Raw genomic sequence first — 26,460 nt, 5'->3', positions numbered from 1 at the left:
GGAGTGGGTTCGCAGCTGGAGGTTGCTATGCTCTAACTGCAGACCCCTCCCATCTCCTATTGGCATTTATTATCCGCTCAGCTCACTCCTAGGCACTAGGTGAGGCTAATTCACCTATACCCAGGGACCATCTCCAACCTCCTTTGCCATCCTCATGAAAAGTATGACACAGAGAAGCTTAGGGGTGGGGGTGGGGCTGAGGACAAAGCAGAGTTCTGATTCCCACTTTATTTGCCCACCTTTCCCCCTTCCTGGTTCCATTCTGTAGATGGGCAAACTGAGACTCAAAGGGTTCCAGGGACTTTTCCCAGGTTCCATGTCATTGATTTATCTTTCACTTGCTGTAGGCACAGTTCTTTCTCTGAACGCTGTCCTCTCCTCAGGAAAGCCCCTCCTTGGTGACCCAGGGTGGCTACTCTCACTAGCAGAGCCTTGAGATGTGGGGTGTGAGAGGGGATGTTTCTCTAGCTACAAGTGAGCTATTGGGGAGAGCTATTTGCTGCATTTACTTACATTCTAGCCTATGTAGCCTTTTCTCCAGAAATTTCTCTTTGAATTTACTTACATGAGAATGTGTGGGGAATTGTCATAGGATATTTTTTTTTTAAATATAGATGATCACAAAGTCCCCAACACAGGATTGGGCATCTCTTGATTGAGTGCTCTGTCCCTCCCAAGGCCATGACATCCTTGGTATTCTCTCACCTGGATCTGCTAGGAGTCACCAAACCCTATGCTTCATTTGTCCCCCCAACCCAGCTCAGGGCTTGGGAAATCTGCAGAGTCAGGTTTGAGTGGGGGAGAGCCAGCCAGCCTTGTGTCTGGGCGGTGAGAGGCTATTTTGGGAGCAAGTCAGGGAAAGAGTGCTCTGTTTTGTTTGCTCCTCGTGACTACCAGAGGTGGTGGAGCCCTGCACTCCTGTCCTGGACAACTAGTGAGCTCCAAGCCAGGGATTGAGTGGGGAAGGAGATGGACTGGTATACTGCATGACAGCTAGAGGCCACATGAGTCTAACCCCCACCTTTTATCACTGTCAGCTTGCTCACCAGCAGTATCTGAGAGAGGAGAATAGAAGAGGGGAAGAAACTCTCTCTGATCCTGACATAGTAGGCTCATTCCTAGGTCTTCCACCTGACTCCACTCACCTCCCTGGCCATTCCCAGAAAACCTTTGTCCCACCTATTTGCTTACTCATTTTCTCTCTTACATTCATTTGCCCATTTAAACTATTTGGCTAATCATCTCTCTATCTACCCATCTGCCCATCTATCCTCCATCCACATTCCCATTATCTAGGTACTAATCCACCTTCCACCAACATTCCATGTGAAAATCCACTCATCTCTTCATTATCCACTCCCCATCTATCCATTTGTCCATTCCTTATTCATCTATCCATTTTTAGCTTGATCCCATGCATCTATGCATCCGTGTTCCATCCATATAATACACATGTATCCATCTTTCCATTATTTGTTCACCCACTCATTCATCTTTTCATTCATTGTCCATCCATCCATTCATCTATCCATTATCCACTCATCTGTCTATCTACTGTTCATCTGTCTTTCTTCCATACATCCCATAACTACCCATCAGTCCACCCATTTATCCTCTTACCTTTCTATTCCATACATCTACCTGTTCATCTATTGTCCATCAATCCATGTATCCATTCATCTATCTGTATATCCATCTATCCACTCTCCATCTTCCATCAAACTTGTATCTATCCACCAATCCCCTATCCATTGTACCTCCATCCATATTCCAAATAGCATCCATCTATTATCAATTCACCTTCTATGTATCACATATTCACACATTTCCCCATCTATTGGCCCACTCATCAATTTCCAAGAAGCCATTCTTTCATCTCTCATCTATCTACCCATTTGCACCCAATGCTGTAACCTGTGTTTCCTGTCGTACTGAATCCCAAAGTAGATGGTACACAAGATACACTGATAATTTGCTTTCCTTACTAGAGACCATCACTGACAATAAATTTGGCATCTACAGTCAACTGTGTTAATCTCATAATATCCCTAGAGGCTTGGATGGATTTGAACAGGGTTCTGTGACAAGAGATGGCAGGGATCAAATAGACACCTGAGCAAAAGACTCTTGGAGATCAATTTTCAGCTTGAGAACCACTTAGAAGTCTTTCTGTTCTCTGCAGTCACTGTAGCTGAGGGAAGAGCTTTGGGGCACGGCCTGAGTAGGGAAGACCTCTGTGGTCTTATAGGGACCATCCAGAAAGTCATGGATCTGAGGTTTACTGAGGGCAGTTGATAAAAAGGAGAAAGATATGGGGAGCTAGACAATGTCATGTCAAGGGATATGAGAATGTCTGTCTATCTGCCTATTGGGCACAGACTTCTGGCAGGATCTGTATGTGCTCTGAGGCTGGCTTCTTTTCTAGAAGCTCTGTTCCTTGACAACTGCAGAGATGGGAGCTCAGTGCTATGGACCTTGGGTACCAAAGGTCTGATGGCTCACGCCTTTCATGTAAATAATAGAAACAGTCCCAGCTTCCCTGCTGTTTATACAGGAAATTTGAATCAATCTCAACTAGCTCCAACTAGGTGGTTTCATTTTCTTCAGTGACAGCATTCTCACCTCCCACAGGTTGGGGACACTGGGTTAGGCACATCTTAGGTCTCTATTTAGCTTGTCTTGTGGCCTCTACACCTCTGAGCCTCTGCTTTCCATGGGTAATAATAGGAGGGCACTTAGGATTTCAGTTTGTCTTTTTGTGCTCTGAGGTTCTAGAACTTGGGCATCAGGTGAGTCCTCATACAACATGGAGCAGAAAATTTCAGGAGTCTGTCACCTGAGAGTGAGGCTGGCTGGCACGGGGGTGGGGGAGGGGGTGGTGTGTACTCAGCATAGGCCTCTGCGTGCTGAAGAAGATGGATTTTACTTGAGCTAATAATGATGTTTTGTATTTGCAGAGTGGCTTTATAGGTTTTCAAAGTATGTCCTTGTAAGTCTTCTGATTTGAATGTTAGAAGTGAAGAGTTTGTATATAGTGGGTAAATCAAGACTAGTCCAGGGCCTGGGATGAAGGAAGCAACCTCAATCTTCCTTAGACTTACATCAAAAGACCATATGGTAGTTCCTGTTTTCTTCTTATTTTTCTTATGATTAAAAAATGGACACATTGTGTTTATGATATTTACCATTCCAAATTGTAAATTTGAGATACATTTTAAGACAATGACCTCTGCCCCTTTGGAAACTATAGGGCTGATAGTTGTGACTTCATTAATACATTAGTAGTTGGTATGTGTTGGACTTGGTAATGGACACACAGGTCACTGCTTCTGCATAGCATTACATGGATATCCCTGAGTAGCTGAGGGATGCTTTTATGGAGATAACAGATGGGGATCCTACAAACTTCATGAGATATGGCAGTAAACCATTTTCACAATGCATACATATGCGTGGGCAGCTGAGTTCTTCCTCAGATCTTGACATACCAAGTTCAGAGGCTAACACAAATCTAGAGTACAAACCTGCAATCTTGGTAGCATCAGATTTAGAGAGTGCCAGGTGACCACTGAACTTTGGACGGCTAGGTCTGGAAAGGCCTTAGACCTTACCACATAGAGGCAGGATTTCCTGGGCACTAGTAGTTAGTAACATTTGGCAGTACCAGTGCTTTTATTCTTAGGGACCCCCCCCCAGAGACCAGTAAGTTCCATATTCCTCCATTTGGAATATAGACAAGTTGGCATTTAGTTACTCCCACCCCACCCCCAGCCCTAAGCATGAGGTTCCCCAGGAAAACATTATGGCAGTTAGCATTAGTAGAGTCTTCTTCTATGATGCAGGGATGGGGTTTCAATGTTAGGCGTGAGAAGTTACAGAGGAAAGAGCAGGGGAGATCCTTATTACACATATGTGTTCTTCCTTAGCCATATAGACAGTCCCAACTTATGGTTCAACTCCATCATAGATAAAAAGTAATATAAAATTGGCAAAAAAAACAATTTAAATTCTGCATTTTTATCTCCTCTCAGGCTAGTGCTCTGTGGGGTGGTATTCCGTCTACAGTCTAGACAGTGGAAGATTCTACAGCTCCCACTTGCCATGTGAGCATATGGAAGAACTCTGATCTCTAGACTAGTGCTCTGTGGGGTGGTATTCTGTTTATAACCTAAGAAGTGGAAGATTCTACAGCTCCCAGTTGCTATGTGAGCATAAGGAAGAACTCTGAACTCTAGACTAGTGCCCTGTGGGTGGTATTCCGTCTACAGTCTAGACAGTGGAAGATTCTACAGCTCCCACTTGCCATGTGAGCATAAGGAAGAACTCTGATCTCTACACTAGTGCTCTGTGGGGTGGTATTCTGTCTACAGTCTAGACAGTGGAAGATTCTACAGCTCCCACTTGCCATGTGAGCATAAGGAAGAACTCTGAACTCTACACTAGTGCTCTGTGGGGTGGTATTCCGTCTACAGTCTAGACAGTGGAAGATTCTACAGCTCCCACTTGCCATGTGAGCATAAGGAAGAACTCTGAACTCTACACTAGTGCTCTGTGGGGTGGTATTCCGTCTACAGTCTAGACAGTGGAAGATTCTACAGCTCCCATTTGCCATGTGAGCATAAGGAAGAACTCTGAACTCTACACTAGTGCTCTGTGGGGTGGTATTCTGTCTACAGTCTAGACAGTGGAAGATTCTACAGCTCCCACTTGCCATGTGAGCATAAGGAAGAACTCTGAACTCTACACTAGTGCTCTGTGGGGTGGTATTCCAGCTACAGTCTAGATAGTGGAAGATTCTACAGCTCCCACTTGCCATGTGAGCATAAGGAAGAACTCTGAACTCTAGACTAGTGCCCTGTGGGGTGGTATTCCAGCTACAGTCTAGACAGTGGAAGATTCTACAGCTCCCACTTGCCATGTGAGCATAAGGAAGAACTCTGAACTCTACACTAGTGCTCTGTGGGGTGGTATTCCAGCTACAGTCTAGATAGTGGAAGATTCTACAGCTCCCACTTGCCATGTGAGCATAAGGAAGAACTCTGAACTCTAGACTAGTGCCCTGTGGGGTGGTATTCCAGCTACAGTCTAGATAGTGGAAGATTCTACAGCTCCCACTTGCCATGTGAGCATAAGGAAGAACTCAGAACTCTAGACTAGTGCTCTGTGGGTGATATTCCGTCTACAGTCTAGACAGTGGAAGATTCTACAGCTCCCACTTGCCATGTGAGCATAAGGAAGAACTCTGAACTCTAGACTAGTGCTCTGTGGGGTGGTATTCCATCTACAGTCTAGACAGTGGAAGATTCTACAGCTCCCACTTGCCATGTGAGCATAAGGAAGAACTCTGATCTCTAGACTAGTGCTCTGTGGGCTGGTATTCCGTCTACAGTCTAGACAGTGGAAGATTCTACAGCTCCCACTTGCCATGTGAGCATAAGGAAGAACTCTGAACTCTACACTAGTGCTCTGTGGGTGGTATTCCGTCTACAGTCTAGACAGTGGAAGATTCTACAGCTCCCATTTGCCATGTGAGCATAAGGAAGAACTCTGATCTCTAGACTAGTGCTCTGTGGGGTGGTATTCTGTTTATAATATAAGAAGTGGAAGATTCTACAGCTCCCACTTGCCATGTGAGCATAAGGAAGAACTCTGATCTCTAGACTAGTGCTTTGTGGGGGTGGTATTCCATCTACAGTCTATACAGTAGAAGATGCTGCAGCCCCAACTTGCCATGTGAGCATAAGGAGGAATTCTGATCTCTAGTCTGGTACTTTTTTTTATGATCTAAGGAATATAAGATGTCAGTCCACATGACAAAAAGGGGAGGCCAAAGACCCTGTGGTGTGATGTGCTACTGAGTTAGTGCTCCTCAGGCATATTCATTGCACTTTTGACTTACAGTATCTTTAACTCACACTAGGTATATTTGGACGTCACCAACATCATCTGTTGGACATCTGTATTCCACAGAGAACAAAATCTTGGTGGTATGATAAGAGACAGAGGAGAGAGGGTGGGCATGGAGATAGGAACAGTGGATTTCAGATATCAGGTCAAGCAAGTCCATGTGCCAAGTCCTAAGCTGTGTGGGACACCTGGCTTGGCACAATATGGAACTTCTGGGACACTCTTTGTTGCTCCCAACTGTGTTATCATTTCATTCAATGTTTGATTATCCTGTCCCTGTTTGAATTGAGGCAAAAATACATAGTGTAGAACTATTGGAAAGCATGCAGTTCATATTTAGCTTTCAACATTGAGCAACAATCACCTCTATCTAGTTCTATGCATTTCAACACTTAAAGCAATGTATCATTGTCAGTCACCACATTCCATTGTCTCTTCCTCTACCCCTACAACCATGAATTCATCTTCTGTCTCTATGGAGCTTGGCATTATAAATGGTATCCTGTGATACTTGGCCTTTGGAATCTGGCTTCTTCACTAACAGGGTATTTTGGGGGCTCACACATGTAGTGAGCATTAGCTTTTCTTTCTAATTTACAGCAAGATGCTATTCTACTAAAAGATGCCACACTCTGTTTGTATGTTTCTGGTTTTGAGGAGGTTGGAGATTTCTAGCTCTGGGCAGGAATGTGTCTATGTTCATGTATGTATACTTATTACCAGGATTCCTGCTCTTTTGGTTATGTTCTTAGGGCTGGAGTAGTTGGGTTTCATGGCAATTCTGGGTTTGGGTTTTTCTTATCTGCTATAGTGGCAACCTTCATATTCTCTGGTAGCCTGCTCCAGAGGAGGAAATGGTGCAATGGGAACCTCAAGGCTGGAGTGCAGAGAAGACATAAAAATAGTGTAATGAGACTGTTGAAGAATTAATGTACTGGTGTGGTGAAACCATGGCCCTGAAAGAGAAAGAAAAGGAATCAGGCTTTCTGGTAATTGTTAGACCAAAGGAATAGCATGGCCACCCCAGAGAAGAAACAGGATCTAGGTTCCACTCCAGGGCAGCTGATTTGTGATGGCCTCATCCCATCCTGGACTGGACACACATGTATAACACACATACATCCCCATTCTGGGCCCTGGAGAATAAGGGGTGAGAAATCAAGTTTGTTTGTCACTAGACATTGTGCCAGTCATGGATAGAGTGACCAGAGGTCCAGAGTTGAGCTCTCTGTGGCTCCTGTCTAGCATGGAAAGCACCTGCTAGATTAATGTTCTATGCAGGACCTTGGAGAGGGAATAAAAAAAAATTATAGACTTTCAGGTCTCCTCAAAGGAATATGAGAAGGGCAATCTCAGTGGTGTGGCTGTTTGGTGAGTCTGGGACAAGGTTTAGGTAGCCATATCAGGACATTCTGTTTGGGATATATGCACATTTATGTTTGTGGCACCTTTTGAAACACCAACTCTTTTATTACTTCAAAAACTCACTAATTTATTTATTTAGTATCTAGTGATAGTATTCATTTTGGACCCAATTTCTTATCTGGTGCTAGGACAGACATGCTGGGTTTTGTTTGTTTGTTTGTTTGTTTTGGCTTTTTTTGTTTTTTTGAGGGGGGGCAGTTTGCCTTGGGTCTATCCTTTTATTTATTTAAATTTGCTCATGTCTTTGAATTTTAGGTGTTTATTTTATAGAGAGCAGCATTGGATTGTGGCATTTGGGTTGTAGCTTTTGTTTTGTTTTTGTCTATCTGCCAACCTCCAACTGCTGATTGGAGTGTGTAGTTAATTTACACTTAATGTACTTACTGATCTGGAAGGTGTTAAATCTGCCATTATGCTGCTTGTGTTCTGTGTTCCTTTGTTCCTTCATTTCTCCATAACTGGTTTCTTTTGTGATAAGTAGACCGGAAAGTGTGTCATTTCCATTCTCCTGTTGCTTCTTTTGTGTTTTGAATTAGCTCCTTAGTAACTGCTCTGGAAATAACAATGGGCCTCTTTAAAACCAGCTAGTTGGAGATGATAGTATCTTACAACTTCAGTGGTTTACAGAAGTTTTTTTTTCCCCTAACCGGTCCATTTCTTCTCTCATTATTGTTGTACAAGTGAAATATTTATGTACCTATCTCTCATTGCTTTATAATTAAGTTGCTGCCTTCAACACTGTTTTATAAGTTAAGTGGTTGTCTTTTATACAGAAGGAGAAAGGGTATGAATAAAACCATCTGATGCTTTTATATATTTACACATGTAATTACCTTTACTGCCACTCTTTCATTCTTTTCATGAATTTGTACTACTGACTGTAGTTCTTTCATTTCAATCAGAAAGACTTTTAAAAATAATCATTGAAGTGAAAAATCTGCTATCAAAGAATACTTTTGGTTTTAGTTTTGTTTTTTAATGTAGGAATGTCTTAGTGTCTGGTTTTATTTTTGTTTTTTGTTTTTTGTTAAAGGAGGATAGTTTAGTTGGATATAAAATTTTTGATTGACTGTCACTTTCATTTGGCTCCTTGACAATGTCATTTCACTGTCTGAGAACATTTTAATTTACCTGAATTTGCAAGATAGTTTAAATGGATATGAAATCCTTGGTTGACATTTTCTTTCAGCATGTTGATCATGTCATTCCATTGTCTTCTGGACTCTGCTTTGGAATAAGAGTCACTCATGGACCTTATTGAGGAGTCCTAACAATGAGTTGGTTTTCCCTTGTTCGTTTTAACATTGCATCATTGTCTTCTTGCACTTACAGTAATTTAAATCTAGGCACTCATCCTTCTTGTCATTATGTTAAGCTTTTTAGATGTTCAGATCAACATTTTCATTAAAGTTTGAAAGGTCTTGTTTATTATTTCTTTAGATAATCTTTCTGCCGTTTTTACTCTTCCTCCAACTCTCCCAAGAGCATGGAACATTGTGTGTCTCCAAGGTGTTTCTTCCATTTATTTCAGTTCCCCCCCCCCCCCAGGAACATTTTATATACTTACGGATTTGAATAGTTTTGTTTACATCTATCCACCCATGCCCCTAACACCCTGAGATGAGAACCCATGGTGGCCATCTTAGTTTCACTGAGTATAATTTATTGGAACAAGGCAAGGAAGTAGAAGTGATCACCTAATAACATTGGGCATGCCATTGGAGGACACATCTCACTGGTATTAGGACAGAGTTCAGCCCATTTGCTGGCACTTCCTTGATTTCTCTCCTTTGCTTTTGGAATAAAACTTCCGAGGCCAGGAACTGTGTGCTTTTGGCCAAAACACAAATGACTGTTAGCAACAGAAGCAAATTAGAATCCAACACATTCCACATTTAGTCTATTTAGGCGAAGAAATTGTGGCGCCTCTACTTGAAGCTGATGAATTAAAAATGATGCTTATGAAGAATGCTATTGGCAATAGACTAGTGTTAGCATTTTTAAATAATTGCTTATGTGAAGTTTTCTCTCAGTCATGGAAAAAGTATTTAGGAATAGGATTTGGGAAACATAAGGAAATGTTCCCAGGTCTGAGCAGAAAGATGGTACATAGACATTCATCAGTTTTGATCTCTCTTCTGTTTGCTCTTGTTTCTTTCTATTATGTGAATTTTTATTCCTATAGCCAGTAACTTTTAAAGTGGAAAAGTCTAAAAAGCAAAAAGGACACTACAAATAATTGGAAGTGTAAGAGATAATCAGGATTGGGTGGGTGGGGATAGTTTTATCTCCTTTCTTGCTTGGGTTTTGATGTCTCCACCCCTACATGGTTAGATGACTTACCTAGGTTATATAGCTGAGACATGGAAGAAGTCCATTAGGGCTACGATCATCCATCTCTAACTGCTATCATGCAGCAATTATGGTTATCATGCGTCCCCTGGCAATGCCTGCCTCTACCCTTTGCTTGTGGTGTCTCGCGATGCTGGTTGATGGGAATCAGCTGTGACAGATGCACAAGTGTCCACCCCAGCAACTGTCATCCTTGCTTTTTGGGGGAAGGATATCAAGGACAATGTTCCACTTGAGCATGGTTTTCTTTCTGTGAAGCTTCAACCAAGAAGCTCAAATAGGTAGATGCTTACCTCTGGGGACCTTTCTGCCCCACCCTGGGAATCTATCCAACTCCTTGCCTTACCACAGCCTACAAAGAGACACTGCATCATAAACCAGCATATAGCAAGGCTGTAAACTTAAGTCTTCATCCGGAGGCTGGAAATCCAGTGCTCTCGTGGCTCTTTGGAGAGAGACACACAAGCAAAACAGAGGTCAGTGCAAATAATACAGGCTAGCTTCTAGAATGGACTTTTGTAGAGAGATCATCAGAGATGATATTGTAAAGTGTGGAGGTTTCCCTGTGTCAAGGTCAGAGCTTTGCTTACCTCTGACCACCCACAAGTCTTGCTACACTATAACTGGCCTGAAGCCATCTGAGCCTAACACTATTAGCTGAGGGAGGGAATGTACCTCTTCCCACTGAACCATCCCAACCCAAGTCCTGGTGGCTTCCAACTATTACTGATTTTCTTATCCTATCACAGACTTCTCAAACATCAGCCAGCTTTCTACCCTTATTTTTTCTTATGAGTCTTTGATTTGTCTCTCCACATTTTTTTGCAGAGATTTTTGGATGGTGGAGAATACAGGAAAGCGTGGCAGAAGGGAAGGTTTTATGTGGGTGCAACAAGAAGACCAATAGGAGAACCTGGATTTCCTGACCCAGGGGGACAATGTGGATACCTCATTTGCACTGTGGGTGTGGCTGACAACGGGGGATAAATTAGGATCAAGGCCCAGATCAGCCTGACATGGGAGCTTAGGAAGCTATCATGCTAAGCCCAAGATCATGAACACTACCACATCCATGTAGAGGAGAATACTGGCTACCTGGAAAGGGCCCCCTGTTTCCCCCAGGAGATGAGTTATTGTGTGTAAAAAGGTTTTAGCTTAGTTCCTGGTACCTCATGCTATTAGTAAACACTGGTCATTACTAGTTTTATTTTTTATCTCTGCCAACATTCCATTGACTGATGATACCTTCTGAGAGAAAAAAAATCCACCAGGTAACATATGTTTTGCCAGTAAAAAAAAAGACACTTTAGTGACTTTTTCTCGTGATTCTTGGACTCATCCCAGGAGGGAACCTGGGCAGGTGTCAGGACCTATGCTTGCATTCATGCTCTGCAGTGACAGATCACCCGCCAGAGGGCACCCTTGCACCTCTGGTGGCAGGCTGAGAGAGACCACAGGCCAAGGCTTCCACCATTCTGCCACCCTGTGGACTCTTTGTGGACAGCATTTCCTCCGCTGCTTGTAGAAAGTAAGCTAGTGTGGAGGAGAGCCCCCATCCCCCTTCCTTAAAAGCAGGGTGAGAGGCTGTGAGTCCAATCCTGTATGGAGGAGGATAGGGAACGCCAGCTTTTCTTCAAAGCATGGAGATGCTGTGGACCCAAGTCTGAGATACTTGGGGGCTGAAATGTGTCCCACCCCAGGCATCTTCATGTTTGGCATGAACTCACATCACAGCCTGGGCATTGACAGGTGCCTCAGCAGCACAACATTGCCCTGTGAGACAGGGTTTTGTGGCCCCTTTACAGATGGGAGACATCTCAGCCCTTCCCTTTGCCCACTTTCGATGAGAAATTCATGCTTTGCACACTTCCGTGTTAAAAAGTGTATTTGGGGTCCCTTTGTTCCCTTAAGATACAAAGTTAAAAGAAGCCTGTTTCTCCACCCCCCGCCCCGGGAATCAGGAAAAACACACATGAAGGGATTTCCCTCTGCAGAACACAGAGGGCCCTGTGAATAAGCAATGGCTTAGCATAGAATGCCACAAACATTGATACCTTCTTCCAGAGGAAAGACTAAATGCAGGAAAGCATACTATAAAACGCTAGATAACATAAAGAGATTGCTTCACTTCATGTCCTTTTTACAGAAAAGGGAAGAAAGGTTTAGAGAATTAATTTAGGAAGTTACAGGAGGATAGATGGGAGGCTAGCTGCATCATGGGCTGAAGTAGGAACCATCTTGGAAGCACAAGGGGCCAAGGTTAGCTCCCTTCCCTAGCATATCTCTTCTCAAAGCCACCCTGAGTCATTCTTTATTGGGATTTGTGCCTGTTTTAATCCCTATTGTCAGAACCCCCTTTCTGCCATTTATAAATATTTTACTCCTCTCCAGCAGCAAATTCCCCCAACACAACCTTCTCTATGCACTGCACCCTTAGCTGGCACCAGTAAGCAGTCACAGTAAACATGGCAAGCATAAAAATGAGGCTGGAGAATGGAGGATACTTGTTCTCCCTAAGGGGTCAATCAGCTTCAAGACGAATTGGCCCGCTGTAGGGACCAATTTTGACCTCTGGGCAAGACTGCATTGTAGTGTGAACTCAAAGATGGCTTTCGAGAGCCTGGAGTGGTAGCACATGCTTGTTATCCAAGCACTTGGGAGGCTGAGACAGGAGGATTTCTGTAAATTCAAGGGAAGGTTATGTAGTGAGTTCCAGGGCATACTGTACTAGAGAGTGAGAGCTTGTCTGAATTTAAAAAAAAAAAAAAGCTTCTATTGGAGGATTTGGGGAGCACTCTTTGAACTATCCTTGAAGAACATGAGTGACAGATAAGGGGACCCAGCACTCAGCTTTTGAGTCATATGATGCTATGTTTATTTCCTACATTAAGTATATCCCAGGTAGAACTGTTAAGTGCTTATTGAGTCCACCATTATTATGTTACATCCCAGAGAGTCTCTGTCAACTGACACGTGGGATGATGATGTCTCTAGGTAGACTGTTGGGCAAATCTTCTGAGACCAGAGACCTAATAGAACCTACCCAACCCTGTTCTCCCTCCCACTCCTGTTTCTATTCTACCCACATTCCTCTGCTGTAGTTTGTCACCTTTCCAGAAGATGTGGCCTCATTCTCTCTAGTCCCCAACCCTTCCACCCCATCCATTGGTGTCTGCTCTGCAGGTGAGCTTCGTGCAGGGGGGAGAGGAAATAACATCTGTGCATTTTATATTTCTCAACACATGATTCATTTTTTTTCCCCTGAAGTCCTAAATTTTCATCTGCTGTCTTCTTTGGGGGAAGAGCTCCCTCCTCCAGTAGGTATGCTGTGCTGATCTGATGGTGTTGCACTCTCCAGCTTTGAAAAGCTGAACATGCAGATTGTTTCCTTAGGACAGGGGATTCTGGGGTAACGTTTTTTTTCCCCCTGACTCTTTATTGACATGGCTCCAATTGCTTCTCGGCCTTCATTGTTTATGGTTAGATATCAGTAGTCTAAGAGGTGTTGGCCTTGCAGAATCAGTTGTGTCATTTTTTTTTCCTGTCTGCCTTTCAGCAGGTCTCTCTTTAGCTTTCTTTTTAACATCACTGGTGTGTGGTTTTCTTTACATTTATCTTTCTTAAGTTTGCAGAGATAACCAACTCTGTCAATCTGCCTTTTACCAAGGGTGGCTGATTTGAAGCCACTATTTCTCTCATTTTCATTTTATCTTTCCCTCTAGAATATCTCCTTGTCCCTGGAGCTTTCTGTGGTGCTTATTTTCAATCCTTTCCTCTCTTCATTCTTCACACTGGGTTATTTGTATCAAAATATACATTGAGGTCCTTCTCTGCTTTTCTGCCTCCCTACTCTGGCCTGGTTCCAACTTTGCATCATGCCCTGTATCTACCTTTGTAATGGACGAGGGGTATCTGAAACAACAGAGTTCAGTAATGGATGGGGTGGAGGGGTTGGGGACTAGAGAGAATGAGGCCACATCTTCTGGAAAGGTGAAAAACTACAGCAGAGGAATGTGGGTAGAATAGAAACAGGAGTGGGAGGGAGAACAGGGTTGGGTAGGTTCTATTAGGTCTCTGGTCTCAGAAGATTTGCCCAACAGTCTACCTAGAGACATCATCATCCCACGTGTCAGTTGACAGAGACTCTCTGGGATGTAACATAATAATGGTGGTATGTGACCATGAGCATGCCACTTGGGGAAGCATACATGTCACCTTCCTTGATGGGGCAGGGTTTGAATTCTAGCCTCCAAATTCCCAGTCCAAACACTCTCCATGATATATTTTTCTTTTTTCTTTTTTTCTGGGCAATATTCATTTCAGAACTTGTACTAGAATGAAACTGGTACTGAGGTCTTTGAGGGCTGTGTGTTCTCTCTCTATCAAGGTTACCCTTGATACAAGGTTAAATCCTATTACCAGATCAACTTTCTACCTTAGAGACACTGCCTAGGTGTGGGGATACATCCCTGAACAAAGTGAACAACAGAAAAGTCCCTCCTGCTCTGCCATGACTTCTTTCAATTTTGACTCTTGCTTTTAGCCTCATTCTTGGTAGACAAAAATACCAGGCTCCGGCTCTGAAGATGTGATATTAGTTCACCTGCTAAATCACTTATTGGCTTTCTTGTTTGTGGGCTTGGAGTCATTACTCCATCTGCTTAGGGTCATTATACACTTTTAGACAGAGATGGCACATGAGGAGCCAGCCTCCTGCCAGCCCACAGCATCCATTCTTTCAGACTTCCCTCTTTATGTGGATCTGTGGTAGGGATAGTCCATTTTCTCTCTTGGGTTTTTGCACTTAGGAGTAAGGACGCTGTATTACTCTAAGAACATTGACGTGCCTCAGCCTATCAGATATCAAACTAGTAAGAGGGACTCTTCTCAAATGAGTCTTCTTTGCCTCTTAGGTGGCAGTTAAGGCTGAAAAGCACCCCAAAATGCTTCAGCCTATTTTTTGTACTTGAGGTTTGGAACCTTTTCAGATTTGGGGATTTTTGTATCTATATAATGAGATCTTTTAGGGAAGTGACTCCAGCGTCAAGGCATGCTCCATTTGCATGTCACACATATCTAATAAATAGCTTAAGGAGATTTTTAGATCAAACAAAGTTTCATTGCGTGGAAATTTCTTTTTGCGGCACCATGTTGATACCAATATCGTCTTGAGAGCGGACGTCTACAGTTCCAGCACTTGGAGGTGGAGGTAGGGGGACCAGGAGTCCCGGGCCAGCCTCATCTACATGAGCTTGAGGTTAACTTGAACTACACGAGAGACTCTGACACAAAACAAAACAAAACAAAACAAAACAAAACAAAACAAAATAAAACAAAACGTTGTGGGTTTTGTAGCACTTTTGAGTTTACATTTTGAGATTAGAGGTACTTAATCTGTACACCGAATCCCTTTATAGCGACATTTTCCTGAATCCCTCCTGCCCCGGCACTTATGTGACTCTTGAAATGGTCCTTTTTATTTTTTATTTTTTTCATCTTTTATGCTCTAATCTCCAGTCTGTTCGAAATGTCTGATGTTTCTGTATCTGAACCCCACAGAACCTTTCCTAACTATTGTTCCCATTCTTCTCCTCCTTTCCATAGGATATGGACATGCTGCACCTGGAACTGATGCTGGCAAGGCCTTCTGTATGTTCTACGCTGTGCTGGGTATCCCCCTGACGCTGGTTATGTTCCAGAGCCTGGGCGAGCGCATGAACACCTTCGTGCGCTACCTGCTGAAACGTATCAAGAAGTGCTGTGGCATGCGCAACACTGAAGTTTCTATGGAGAACATGGTGACCGTCGGCTTCTTTTCCTGCATGGGCACCCTGTGCCTTGGGGCGGCTGCCTTTTCCCAGTGTGAAGATTGGAGCTTCTTCCATGCCTACTACTACTGCTTCATAACATTGACTACTATAGGGTTCGGCGATTTTGTGGCCCTGCAGGCCAAGGGTGCGCTGCAGAGGAAGCCATTCTATGTGGCCTTCAGCTTCATGTATATCCTGGTGGGCCTGACCGTCATCGGTGCCTTCCTCAATCTTGTGGTCCTGCGATTCCTGACCATGAATACCGATGAGGAGCTACTGGAGGGAGAAGTTGCGGAGATTCTTGCTGGAAATCCAAGAAGAGTGTCTGTCCGTGCGCCTCAGAGACGCAAGAGGCACCACGCCATGTACTTCCTCAGGAAATACGGCAGAACCCTGTGCTATCTCTGCTTCCCTGGTACCAACTGGGGTAAAGATGATGACGATGATGATGATGATGATGTCGTCGATAATGTTGTTGTTACTGCTCCTATTTCTGCTCCTGCGCCTGCTCCTGCTCCTGCGCCTGCTCCTGCTGCTGTGGCTGCTGGTGCCACTATCAGGAGTGTCCGGGCTACCGTCCACACCGTTTCCTGCAGGGTTGAAGAGATCCCTCCAGACGTGCTGAGGAACACCTACTTCCGGTCCGTTTTCGGCGCCATTCCTCCTGGAATGCACACCTGCGGGGACCATAGGCTGCACCTCCGTCGCAAGTCCATCTAAGTGTGGGAGGGAAGTACATGGAAGAATCATTTGTCATGCAGATGTAAGTTTCATTGTCCCAACTCCTCTTTCCCTCCTTATTTATTATTATTCTCTTTTTTTGTGCTTACGGTCATCATCATTCCTTTCTCTCTTCCCTCCTTTCCTGGTTTCATTTCTTTCCGGCCTTTCCAGCCAGGCAGAGCTGTCCAAAGGGAAAATAGAGGCCCATCCTCTCTGAAGCTCGCACCTGAGCATGAAGCATGGATTCCTTCCTTTCTCCCCACCAGAGTTATGCCTTACATTTCTCCCCACCCTGCCTCCTCTCTCTGGGGTGGCTTTCCTAGGACAGGTGTGAGAACAGGAGCACCAAGACAGAGCTGGGAGGATGGCCAACTGAAGTCTTTGACTGACTACCCGTAGTGATGTCTCCGACCTAACTCCTCTCTTCTTCCCCCAAGGACTGGGTGGCTGTGTGTACGCGTGTGTAATATGAGCGTGTGCGCTTCTGTGTGCAGGTGTGTTGTGCGACAAGGTGGAAAGGATCAGGCATTCACTTCCCTTCTCACGCATACAATTTCATACGCAGTCTCCTAGAGGCTGCTTCCAAACTAGCTAAACCCTGCAAGGTTGGATTTATCAACCTTGCCAAATTGAGCACATCCCACAAAGCACTTTTAACCCAAGATGAATCAGATGGCCATAGCGTCTAAATCTCATTCACTTCTCTTCAGGGTGTAGGCAGGCAAGACTACAGGTTTACCCTGCCAGTTTAAATGAAATCTTTAAGAATCATGCACTTTGTGGAACTGGTATGCATCATTGACACAAGAAAGCAGAGATCACAGAGGAGTAGTCGTAAAGCCACTAGTGTCAACTTATGGAAGACCTATTGAATTTTCAGCATTTCTAGTTCCAGAAGTTTTCCCTGCAGCTGGAGATGTCAAGGTAAACAGGGAAATAGGTGGGACCCAAGAGTATCTATTTTATTATTTCCCTCTTCCTAAGAATGACTCTGACGGGGAGAGCTCTGTGAAGTCTCTACCTGCGTGGAGTAGAGTCCCAGTTTTGGAATGCTTGGATGAGAATGGGTATCAGAATGGTGATGTGGTTTTTCTTTTCCTAATAAGAAAGCGACAGGGCATTCCTTGTTTAAATATATATAGAGAGGTATATATTTCAGGAACGAGTGTCTCTAAATGCATTTGATCTGTACATAGGGAGAAGTTCATGTTGGTCTCAGGAACGTTTTAGAGGCTGTATCTTGGCCTGCTGGGAACTTGTCAAGCTCAGGGGATGCTTTGTCTAGGTAGTCGAGATATTCCTCCCCGCTCTCAATAAAGGATGACCCTGGAGGGGACAGCTTAGGCTAGAGAATATGGCACCTCGTATGCAGGCCCTCTCAATCGCAGGAGTCCGAGGGCAGCTTGGCCTCCATAGTCACTGAGGGACTCTAATTTCTCTCATCGCCATCCCTGCCATCTCTAAAAGTCACCCCATTCACTCATCCTCCCACTCCTTTTTCGCACACTGGAAGTTCCTGGCTTTTGGATGGAAATGGGCTTTGGCTACACTACGCACGCACAAGGAGCGCACTTACTGGTCTTCAAGATTTCTTAAAGGACACAGCATCCAAATGCCACCAGTCCCAAGCATGTGTGCCATTGGGCTGAAACCAGGAGCATCCAGGACTCCTCTGGAAAGTCAATGCATGCACTTAATGCTACACCCCTTGTTGAAATATTCCCTTCGTCTAGGACACGGGACCTTCAAAAGGAGTCTGTGAACCTTAGACTCTCTTGGCCAAAGTTGACATATTCCAACTTCGAGGTCTTTCTCAGTTCACTTGTTTGAGATGTTGTTGTGTGGAATGCCCTGCACAGGGCTCTCAAGTCTGTCCAGAGAATAGAAGCAATCACTATTCTTGAATGTTTTTTTTTTGCTCTGCAAAGAGATTGTTGGCTCTTTTGGGTCACAAACGTGACACTCCTGATGCCTATATGCAGAGTACTTTATGCCTCGGAGGAGGTTTCCTGGAACACATGTAGGAGTTCCCCTGAGACTGTTGTAAGATTTTCCTTCAAATGGTGGGTAGGTATGTGTGATCACCTCTGATCTGTACATGGTGTTGAGGCACTGAGAGAACCAAGGATCCACTCTCAGTTCCTACCCAGAAGGGTCCAGAAGGTGGACTTCCCAACACCAAGGTGTCCTGACTCAGTCCTACAGTGGAGGACAGATCCTGCTCGGTGTCTTCACAGGGCCAAGCATTAGGCTCAGGAGTCAAGTCAGAGGGACATAGGCTCAGCCTATCTTTAGAGCTAGCTTCCCATTCATGCATCTGTGTGAAGTGGTCACACAGTGACCATTGTGTGGGAAGGATCGAATGACAGGTACATCTTTTCTTCCCAGAGGAATATAGACAACACCTTCTATATTCTCACAGAAGTAACCCCCCCTCCTTCTGCAAGGTAAAGGGCTGTAGAGCGAATTCTCTTTCCTCCTTATGTGATAGCTACTGATAGAAGTAATGTAGCAACTTGTACTTGGTTATCATCCTTGTAGCCCTCCCACGTCTTTGGCTAATTATTGCCAGTTCAGCTTTGGAGGGAAGGGCACCAAATTGTCTCTTCCAAGCTCAACATAAGAGCACCAAGGGAAGGAATGAGTCTTGGCTTATGTCCCTATAAGTGGATCTTCTCCAATGGTTGATTTGTTCCTTAGCGTAGGACCTGGTGATATTGTTCTCTGGGCACATCCACTGATGTGCTCTCTTGGGGTGAGAGCAGGGAGGAGTCAAATTCTGAAGGACTCTCCATTTTACCATATGGGAGTAGGCCATTTCTATGAAGAGTCCACCAGTAGAGTTGAAGGGGCTCCAAGCAGGGGCAGCTCCACTGGCTCCTTCATTTTCAGAGGAGGAGACTGAGATTTAGGGAAGTCAACATATCTGAGGTCATGTGTAAAGAATATAGGTCTTCACACTTCCTTTTGCTGTTGTCCTAGCTGCTTTGTTGATGTTTTGCACAGCATTCCAAAGATTCCCTACTACTGGACTTTATTGTGTCTCTGGCCAAGACCCTTTTCCCTCTGTTGTGCACTTGGCAGCTTCTTTTAGCCAAGTGATTGTTGTACCCTTCCCTCCAGTTAACCAAACCCCTTCAACAGACCTCATGCCAGGTTGTTTGCAGAAGGGATTCTGTCCCAGGAACTGGAGGCTGGCTTGCTGTCCAGTTCCTGGAAGTTAATTTGCCTTGTATATATATATACTTAATAAGATATCTGACTCACTTGAACTCTTCACTAAGTGATCTCCATCTTTATTTCATCAAGGACAGTAAGAAGTAGGCAATGATATGGAGTAACCCAGAGCTCTGGGCTTGCTGATTTCTAGTGTTCATCCCATTTGGATCCTTAAAGGTACCCCATCCCAGGAAGAAGGTGCTGTCTCACCCACCTGCCTGTTAGACTTTGAACATCAAGAGAACTTCTCTCTCTGGGTTTTGAGATTCTCTATTAGCCCCCAAACTGGAACCAGATCTATTCTTCCTGGTTGCCCCATTCAGTCTTGAGGCCAAGGCAATAGCCTCTAAGACCTGAGCCCATGATGGGTGATTGACTGACAGAGGTGCTGGCTTCAGTATGGCCATAGTGAGATGGGCACACCTGTATGTTCTCTGTGTACCTGATGAAGGAGATATCTGGAGAGTAGATAAGCTAAGACAGGGAATTTTTATCAATTTCATTCAGATATGAAAACTGTACAGATCTTGAATTCCAGTGCCAATCTATGTCAGCTGGAATGTAGACGGATAAGGGCTCCTCAGAGATCTTTCTTGTCTGTGTGCTTTGAGAGAAAGAAAGTTCAGAAAATGATTACCCATCACGGAGGCTCTCAGCTTTACCTCAATATATTCTTTCTAAAATAATGAGCCCAATTCAGAGACTCATTGAGTGTCTACAGAGCTATGTGATCTGAGATGCCTGCTTGAATGTGTTCACTCTACCAGCTCCTAGCGTCAGCATCTGTGAGTTGTGACTTAGTTCTGAAAATGGTAGCTGCATTTCCTCCAGAGTCAAGGTCTTATCAGGACCAGAAGGCATCCTAGATGAGGAAGAGTGGTAGGGCAGGGACTGGTTCTTCTGCCTTGCCTTACTGGGCTCTTGGAAGTCATTTCACTTCTTGAGCCTCTGTAGTTTTTCTTTAATCTGATGGTCTAGTTATGGTGGGGATTTTGCACAAGATGAGGACCTTTGGTTTGGATGATCTGGTCACACATGAAGATTGATCCACCAAAAAAAAAAAACTTAGCTAAAATTGTGGCAGGAGATAGAGAGCTGGTGAAGAAACACAAGTGTTGACACAGAGCATTGGACCATGGAACCATCATGGGTTCCCTAAAGTGCTAGGCTTAGATTGACTTTCTGTGGTCCCATCTTGACCACATGTTGGTAGAGGTTGCTGCTTCAGGAAAATGAAAGTATATGATCATGATTTCCCTGACACCAACTTTGAAAAAAAAAAATGTCTGAAGGTGACAGAAAAGTTGATAGACTAGCACTATGGGATTCCTTAGACCTCTCACCCAGAGCCCCAACCTCAGTACCCCCCCCCCTCAACACTGAGATGGTTGGAAGATAAAGTATCATGGTGTCTACAGCTTTTAGGTGGTTCAGCCAAAGATAACATTGTATATCTCTCATGAAAAGTGCATTCTCTTACATAGTAATGGTAATTATTGTCACACCTAAGAAACTTAGCATAAGAATATCTAATATAATAATATAATCTGTATAAAGAATTCCCCAAGTGTCCCTAAAATGTCCTACTGAACTTGTTTGTGAATCTAAGATGCCATCCAAGATCACACCCCACACCTGCTTGTCTTGTTGTTCCCTGACCCCCCTAATTGAGGGCATCTCCCTCACTGTGTTTGTGTCTCTTGATAATTGATATTTTTGAGGACCCCAGGCCCGTAGTCTTGTAGAATGCCTATGATCTGCTGTCGTCTGCTTGTTCCCTCGGCTTGAGGAACTGTCGACAAGAAAATGATGTAGTTGATGTTGTTTAGCCCTGATTTATGCATTTGATGTTTGTCTCTCTGGGGACCTCTGTGGTTACTGCTTTGTTGTGAATAAATAAGACATATTAAATGTTGTTTTCCTCTGTTAGGGGACCTAACTGCATCTTCAAGAGAGGCGTCCATGGATGCTGGGTCTCACTGTGAAGCCCAAGCAGGCTTCGGATTTCTGACCTCTCCCGGGGACCTCTTCCACGAGGGGCGAGTGTCAGCACCCTTTCCCCTAATCACCTGTGGGAATGGCCCAGCTATACCTAGACAGAAGGCACAGAGACATGCTCCTTGTAGGGTCCCTTGCCTGCAAACCTGTTGGGCCATCTTGGCACCTAGCAGCAACCTCATGAGTGGTGATGACCACCACACAATCTCCTCATTCACTACAGTAAAAGACATGCCTCACTGTCATGTCACTGGCCTGCCCTGCCCATCAAGAGGCTATCATTTGTTATCTCTGCCTTCAAGATGTTTGCTCTGGCATATTCTAGAGCACATTCCTTTCCCCGCCAACCCATGACCCATACCTGCTATGGCTATGTAACCTTTGCTTGCCCTCCTAGAGGGTATCCCTGTTGCTCAGCAACATGGAGGCAGAGATGAAATGCCTTAGTCCTTCCCTCTTTAATCCCCTATGGGATCCTTCTCTGTGTTCCTGTGTGTTTGCTTCTCATGGGTGAACACACTGAGAAGCAAATGCCCGATGGGTCAGCCTTATGTGCAGAAAGTTAAGAAGTGCTCACAGAGGGGAGGGAAGCCCCAGGATAAAGCAGGTCCAAGCATGAGTTATCTGGCTGAAGTAGACATGGGGTATTCCAATGCAAACCCTTGGAAACAACGAAAATCCTGGTTTGCATTGCATTGCTTGCTATTCAATTGCACGTGCCTTGGGAGTTGAGCGAGCCTTTACCAATAGGTCCAGGAGCTATCCACACAGCAAGGCACTTCAGCGTCGGAGGGGTGGGAACATCTTCAGACTATAGAAGCATGCTGGGATATTTCTCCCTGTAGTAGGTGGGGTTTGGTGATGGGAACATCACAAGGGAATCAGGTAGGGTAGTGTCATTTTCTTGAGGGTGGTAGGGTGGCTGGGGGGGGGGTGTTCATGCGCAATGACACAAGACCCTGCACCTCTGGAGCCCTGGGAGAGACAAGAACACCTGCTTCTTGGTCCCTCTCCTATCCCCAGAGCAGCTGGGTGTGCCGAAAGCTGCTTGGGGCCAGTATTTTATACATCTGGGACCAACCTCTGTCCTTGACAGGTGGGTGGTGGATTTCCACGTCTGTTTTCACACTGCACACGGTGCTTGTGAGAACTACATGTGAGTGTTTACCGAGCAACTCCTGGAAATGTATGTCCACTTGGCCCAACAAGAGGCCTCCCTTCACATCAACCATCTGTTGCTTTGTGGGGGACCAAACTGTAACTGTAACTCCTGAGCCATTCTGGTGCAGCGCTGTACAGATGAAACACCAAGCAAGTCGTGCTGTACGCGCGAGCTCCGCCGCCTCTGCTGGCGGGGGTTGGGGGGTGGTGAGGGGTGGTGTGGGTGGTGGGTAGGAGGGCAGCCAGAGCACTTCCGTTCAGCAGGTGGCTGACAAGGTTTCGAAAAGCTGCAAGACTGGATCTCCGAGCCAGGTGTCTGTGGATCCCAGAGGCCTGGTACTGAAGTGTGGGTGGGGTGGGATGGGAGCCTCAAACACAGAAAGTGATACAAGGGCATGCCTTAGGGAGAGGAGGGAGGGCTTGGGAGGAGCGGAGGAAATCACATGGGTGGGGATCACACTGGGGAGGAGGCTTTGCATGGATCCCCAATGAAGGGGAGCAACTTCCAAGAATGTACCTGGTGGAGGTGCCAGCTCCTTTCCCTAAATTACTATCAAGGCTAAGGTGGGAACCATGTGCTGTTTAAGCCTGTAATTGTCATTATTAACCTTGTAGACATTTATCTTCAGGCGTCATCTTGGTACCAGTGGATCCCAGAGGACACACCCAGGACCAACGGTAGTGAGTTCTCTGGCATGGCCAGCAGACCCATGTACAGGGCAGAAAATGGCTTCTGCCTGCACGGGACAAAGGGCTTCTGCTGGACCCCCTCCAATACCACTGGTGACCCTGACAGGTGACCCTTCCTGAGAGGTAGACCTGAGAATGACTTAGAGCACAGGAATGCTCAATTCTGCCATCCCAGCCAAGGATGGTTCTGGAAGGATTGGGGTAGAGCTCTATGCTGCAGATGCTGCTGTACCTGACCTTCTAGGACATGGGGCTGAGAATCTGACTTTTAAGGATACCTTGGTTTTGCCTGAAATTGTGTGGGGACACAAAGGTGGATAGTGGGAGGTGTGGGCTTGATCTTCCCCTCACCCTACCTTCAACATGGAGACAACTAATATGTTGAAGAGCTCTGCCAGAGGGGGTTAGCTTACGGTCTGGAGGGATGTGGGAGGAGAGGGACAGCCCTGAGTGAACTTGGTTCATTTGGCTTTGTAGCTTCCCGTTGCTCTTGAGTCCTGACCTCTTTGGAGGCTCCAATCCAATTCTGGGGAGACTTGGTATCAAGAGAGCAAGAATGATTTGTGGTGTGGGGTGGGGTAACAGGGGGGTCTTGTAAACTTCAGGGAGAGCTTTGGCTCTGCAAACAGTGTTGGTTTGCCTTTTGCAGCTTGCTAGGGAGTAGGGAGAGGGGCCTTTGGGCATCTTTCTAAGAGCCAGCCCTTCCTTCTCTTTCTTCCTTATATACAGTTGGGTCACAGGGCCTTGGCAAGTCATTTCTCATTTCCTCTATAGAAGATGGAATGGCCAGGCCAGAAGCAGGTATCTCTTAGATACACACTGGTACAGAAGAGATGAAACCCATGTCACCCCGCTCTAGACTCTTTGCTGACATTTTGGTGGTAGAAGTCAGAGGAGAGGCAAGGTCAAGTCATTTCAAGATGGGCTAGGTTCCTAAGAACAGGTCAACTACCCTTTCCTAGGGGCTTATCCTTTCTTAGGTTGAGCTGTATTGTGAATTTCTTATTGAAAATCTTGCCTTTACCCAGTTATCATCCACCCAGTGGGCTCCCCGCCCACCCACACAATGACATAGATGTGAATGGGACGGTCACCACAGTAACCAAAGCCCTTCTCCTAAAGGGTCCTTACTGTATTTTACCGAGAAAGCATGACAGAGTTCCAGATGTGAGCTGCCGTTCTGGGGACAGTTTCTGTGCAGTACTGGCTGATATCCACCTACTGATTCCAACTTCCCTCACAGACCAGATGCAGCAACTGTATCTAGCTATCTTGAGAGGCACTCCACGGGGAGCGCCCTCTCTGGTCCCATGAGGCTGTGAGCTCAGCGGACCGAATGCTGTCTAAGATGTGTGAGCAGTTGCTGTAGGTTTAAGGAGCAGAGATAGGAACTAGAGCATGCCTTGACAATTGTTTTCATTGCTTCAAGCTGGAACTTTAGAAGTTGGGTAGAAAAATAAAAATCAAACGAAACAGGAAAAATGCAGTGAGCGGGAAGCCAGTGAGGCAGAACCCACAATTAACAAGATTCTCTATAATTTGATGGCTCCTCAGAGAAGAACATATCCCAGAAAAGGGCTAATTATACATTTGTTTCTTCAGGCCACAAATAGCATTTTGACAGCTGGTTTTGGGTTGGGAAGGCCCTTGTGAGGTCATCTCAGCCCATCTTCTGCCTTATCAGAAACCTCCACCAACCAAATGAACACTGCAGTGAGGGGCAGACACTGTGAATCCCGCTGGGCAGAATTTGCATATGAAGTCAGATCAGGCCCACAGGGAGAAATCTGGGGTATTTTGTTATTTTCTCATATACTGATAGAAAGGTTTACAAGTACACAGAGAAGGGAAGGAACAAGGGATGTCAAAGATGAAGAACCCAAGTTTTACCACACAGTCGATAAGTGGTGAAGGTGGCTTTTTAGCCTATCCCAACAGGTCAAGATATGGTAGACCATTCCCCCTCATATCTGTACAATCATAACCTCAGCCCAGTGTGTATCTGTGTACCTCATGACAACAAAACCAGCCGAAAAGCAAAAATCAAAATGCCTGTCTCATGTGATCCCTGGCATAGACGTGAAGCTTGAATTAGTGTCAAATACATCTCTGTTAAAATAACTGGCATGTATTCAGGGCTCATTGAAGGGTCTGGTGTGTGTGGGGGGGGTGGGGACAAGGGAGTGTGGGCCTTCATGTAACTGTGTGTGTGTGTGTGTGTGTTTGTGTGTGTTTAAGGGAGAAAATGACATACAGAGAGAAAGGGAGAGACAGAAAGAGAGAGAAAGAAAGAGATATATATAGAGAGAAACACACACACACACACACACAGAGAGAGAGAGAGAGAGAGAGAGAGAGAACATATATATACATAGTCACTTGGTATCTTTGGATCTATGTGCTTTGTTTCTTTTATTGTTTTGGGGGAATCACATTATTGGTTTTTTTTTTGTGTGTGTATGTGTGTGCGTGTGGTATGGTACAGTGCAATACCTAAGTTTGGTTCTAAAAGTGAAGCTGCCAAAGGCTGGCTAGAATGCCCTCACGGAAAGGGTGATAAAGACGTGGAGAGTTCCACAGGAAACGGGGTTGAAGAACTCTCTGGCCAGTGTCACGGTCCAGGAGGGTGCCATTGTGCATCCTGAGCCTTGGTGGGAATCGACCTTTTTGTCCTAGGGTTTGTGGGTACATTTGCATGACAGGTCCAACACAGAGAGCAGGCCTTTAGCGGAACCCTGCACCAGAAGAGGCAACACCAGCGATCCCTGCCCAACTCCAGAGTCATCTGCACTCCTGTGTGTGTCCTGTATTCATCGTCGCTGCCTGCTCTGCCTTCGGGAGAGAGCACCTTCACAAATGGCCTTAGAACACAACAACCATCAAGCGAATATCAGATGTATTTATTATGTAGCTTAACCTGAAAAAACTGAACAAACATACCTGTATCACCAATGTTTACACATCTTAGCTGTCTAGCTCATGTATAATATGTACCTCATGCAGGGACTACATCTTTTTTTTTTTTTTTTTTAATTTTCTTTTTGTAACAAATTCAGTAAACAAGCTGTATATATTTTACATGTCTTTAGAGGAAAATCACCTGCTATCATAGCATTGTAAACTATCGCACTTTTCTATTTTTTTTTTTTTTTTAATTAAAGTCTCTGGCATGTTC

At 44.9% G+C, this 26,460-nt stretch overlaps 1 protein-coding gene across 2 annotated transcripts in view; it reads left to right on the top strand.

Annotated features, from left to right (window-relative positions):
- Positions 1-26,460, top strand: part of Kcnk9 (potassium channel, subfamily K, member 9) — a 46,742-nt gene extending 20,282 nt beyond the window's left edge. The window contains exons 2-3 of one of the 2 annotated variants that reach the window (XM_006520768.4): positions 15,289-16,257; positions 21,367-26,460. In XM_006520768.4, the coding sequence (XP_006520831.1) occupies positions 15,289-16,214 (926 nt within the window). In that variant the 3' untranslated portion in view covers positions 16,215-16,257; positions 21,367-26,460. The other variant, NM_001033876.2, reaches the window with a different exon arrangement.

This window comes from Mus musculus, chromosome 15, assembly GCF_000001635.26.
Source record: "Mus musculus strain C57BL/6J chromosome 15, GRCm38.p6 C57BL/6J".
Taxonomy (NCBI): domain Eukaryota; kingdom Metazoa; phylum Chordata; class Mammalia; order Rodentia; family Muridae; genus Mus; species Mus musculus.
The sequence above is the reverse complement of the archived record's forward strand: the minus strand, read 5'-3'. Positions and strand labels throughout refer to the sequence as shown.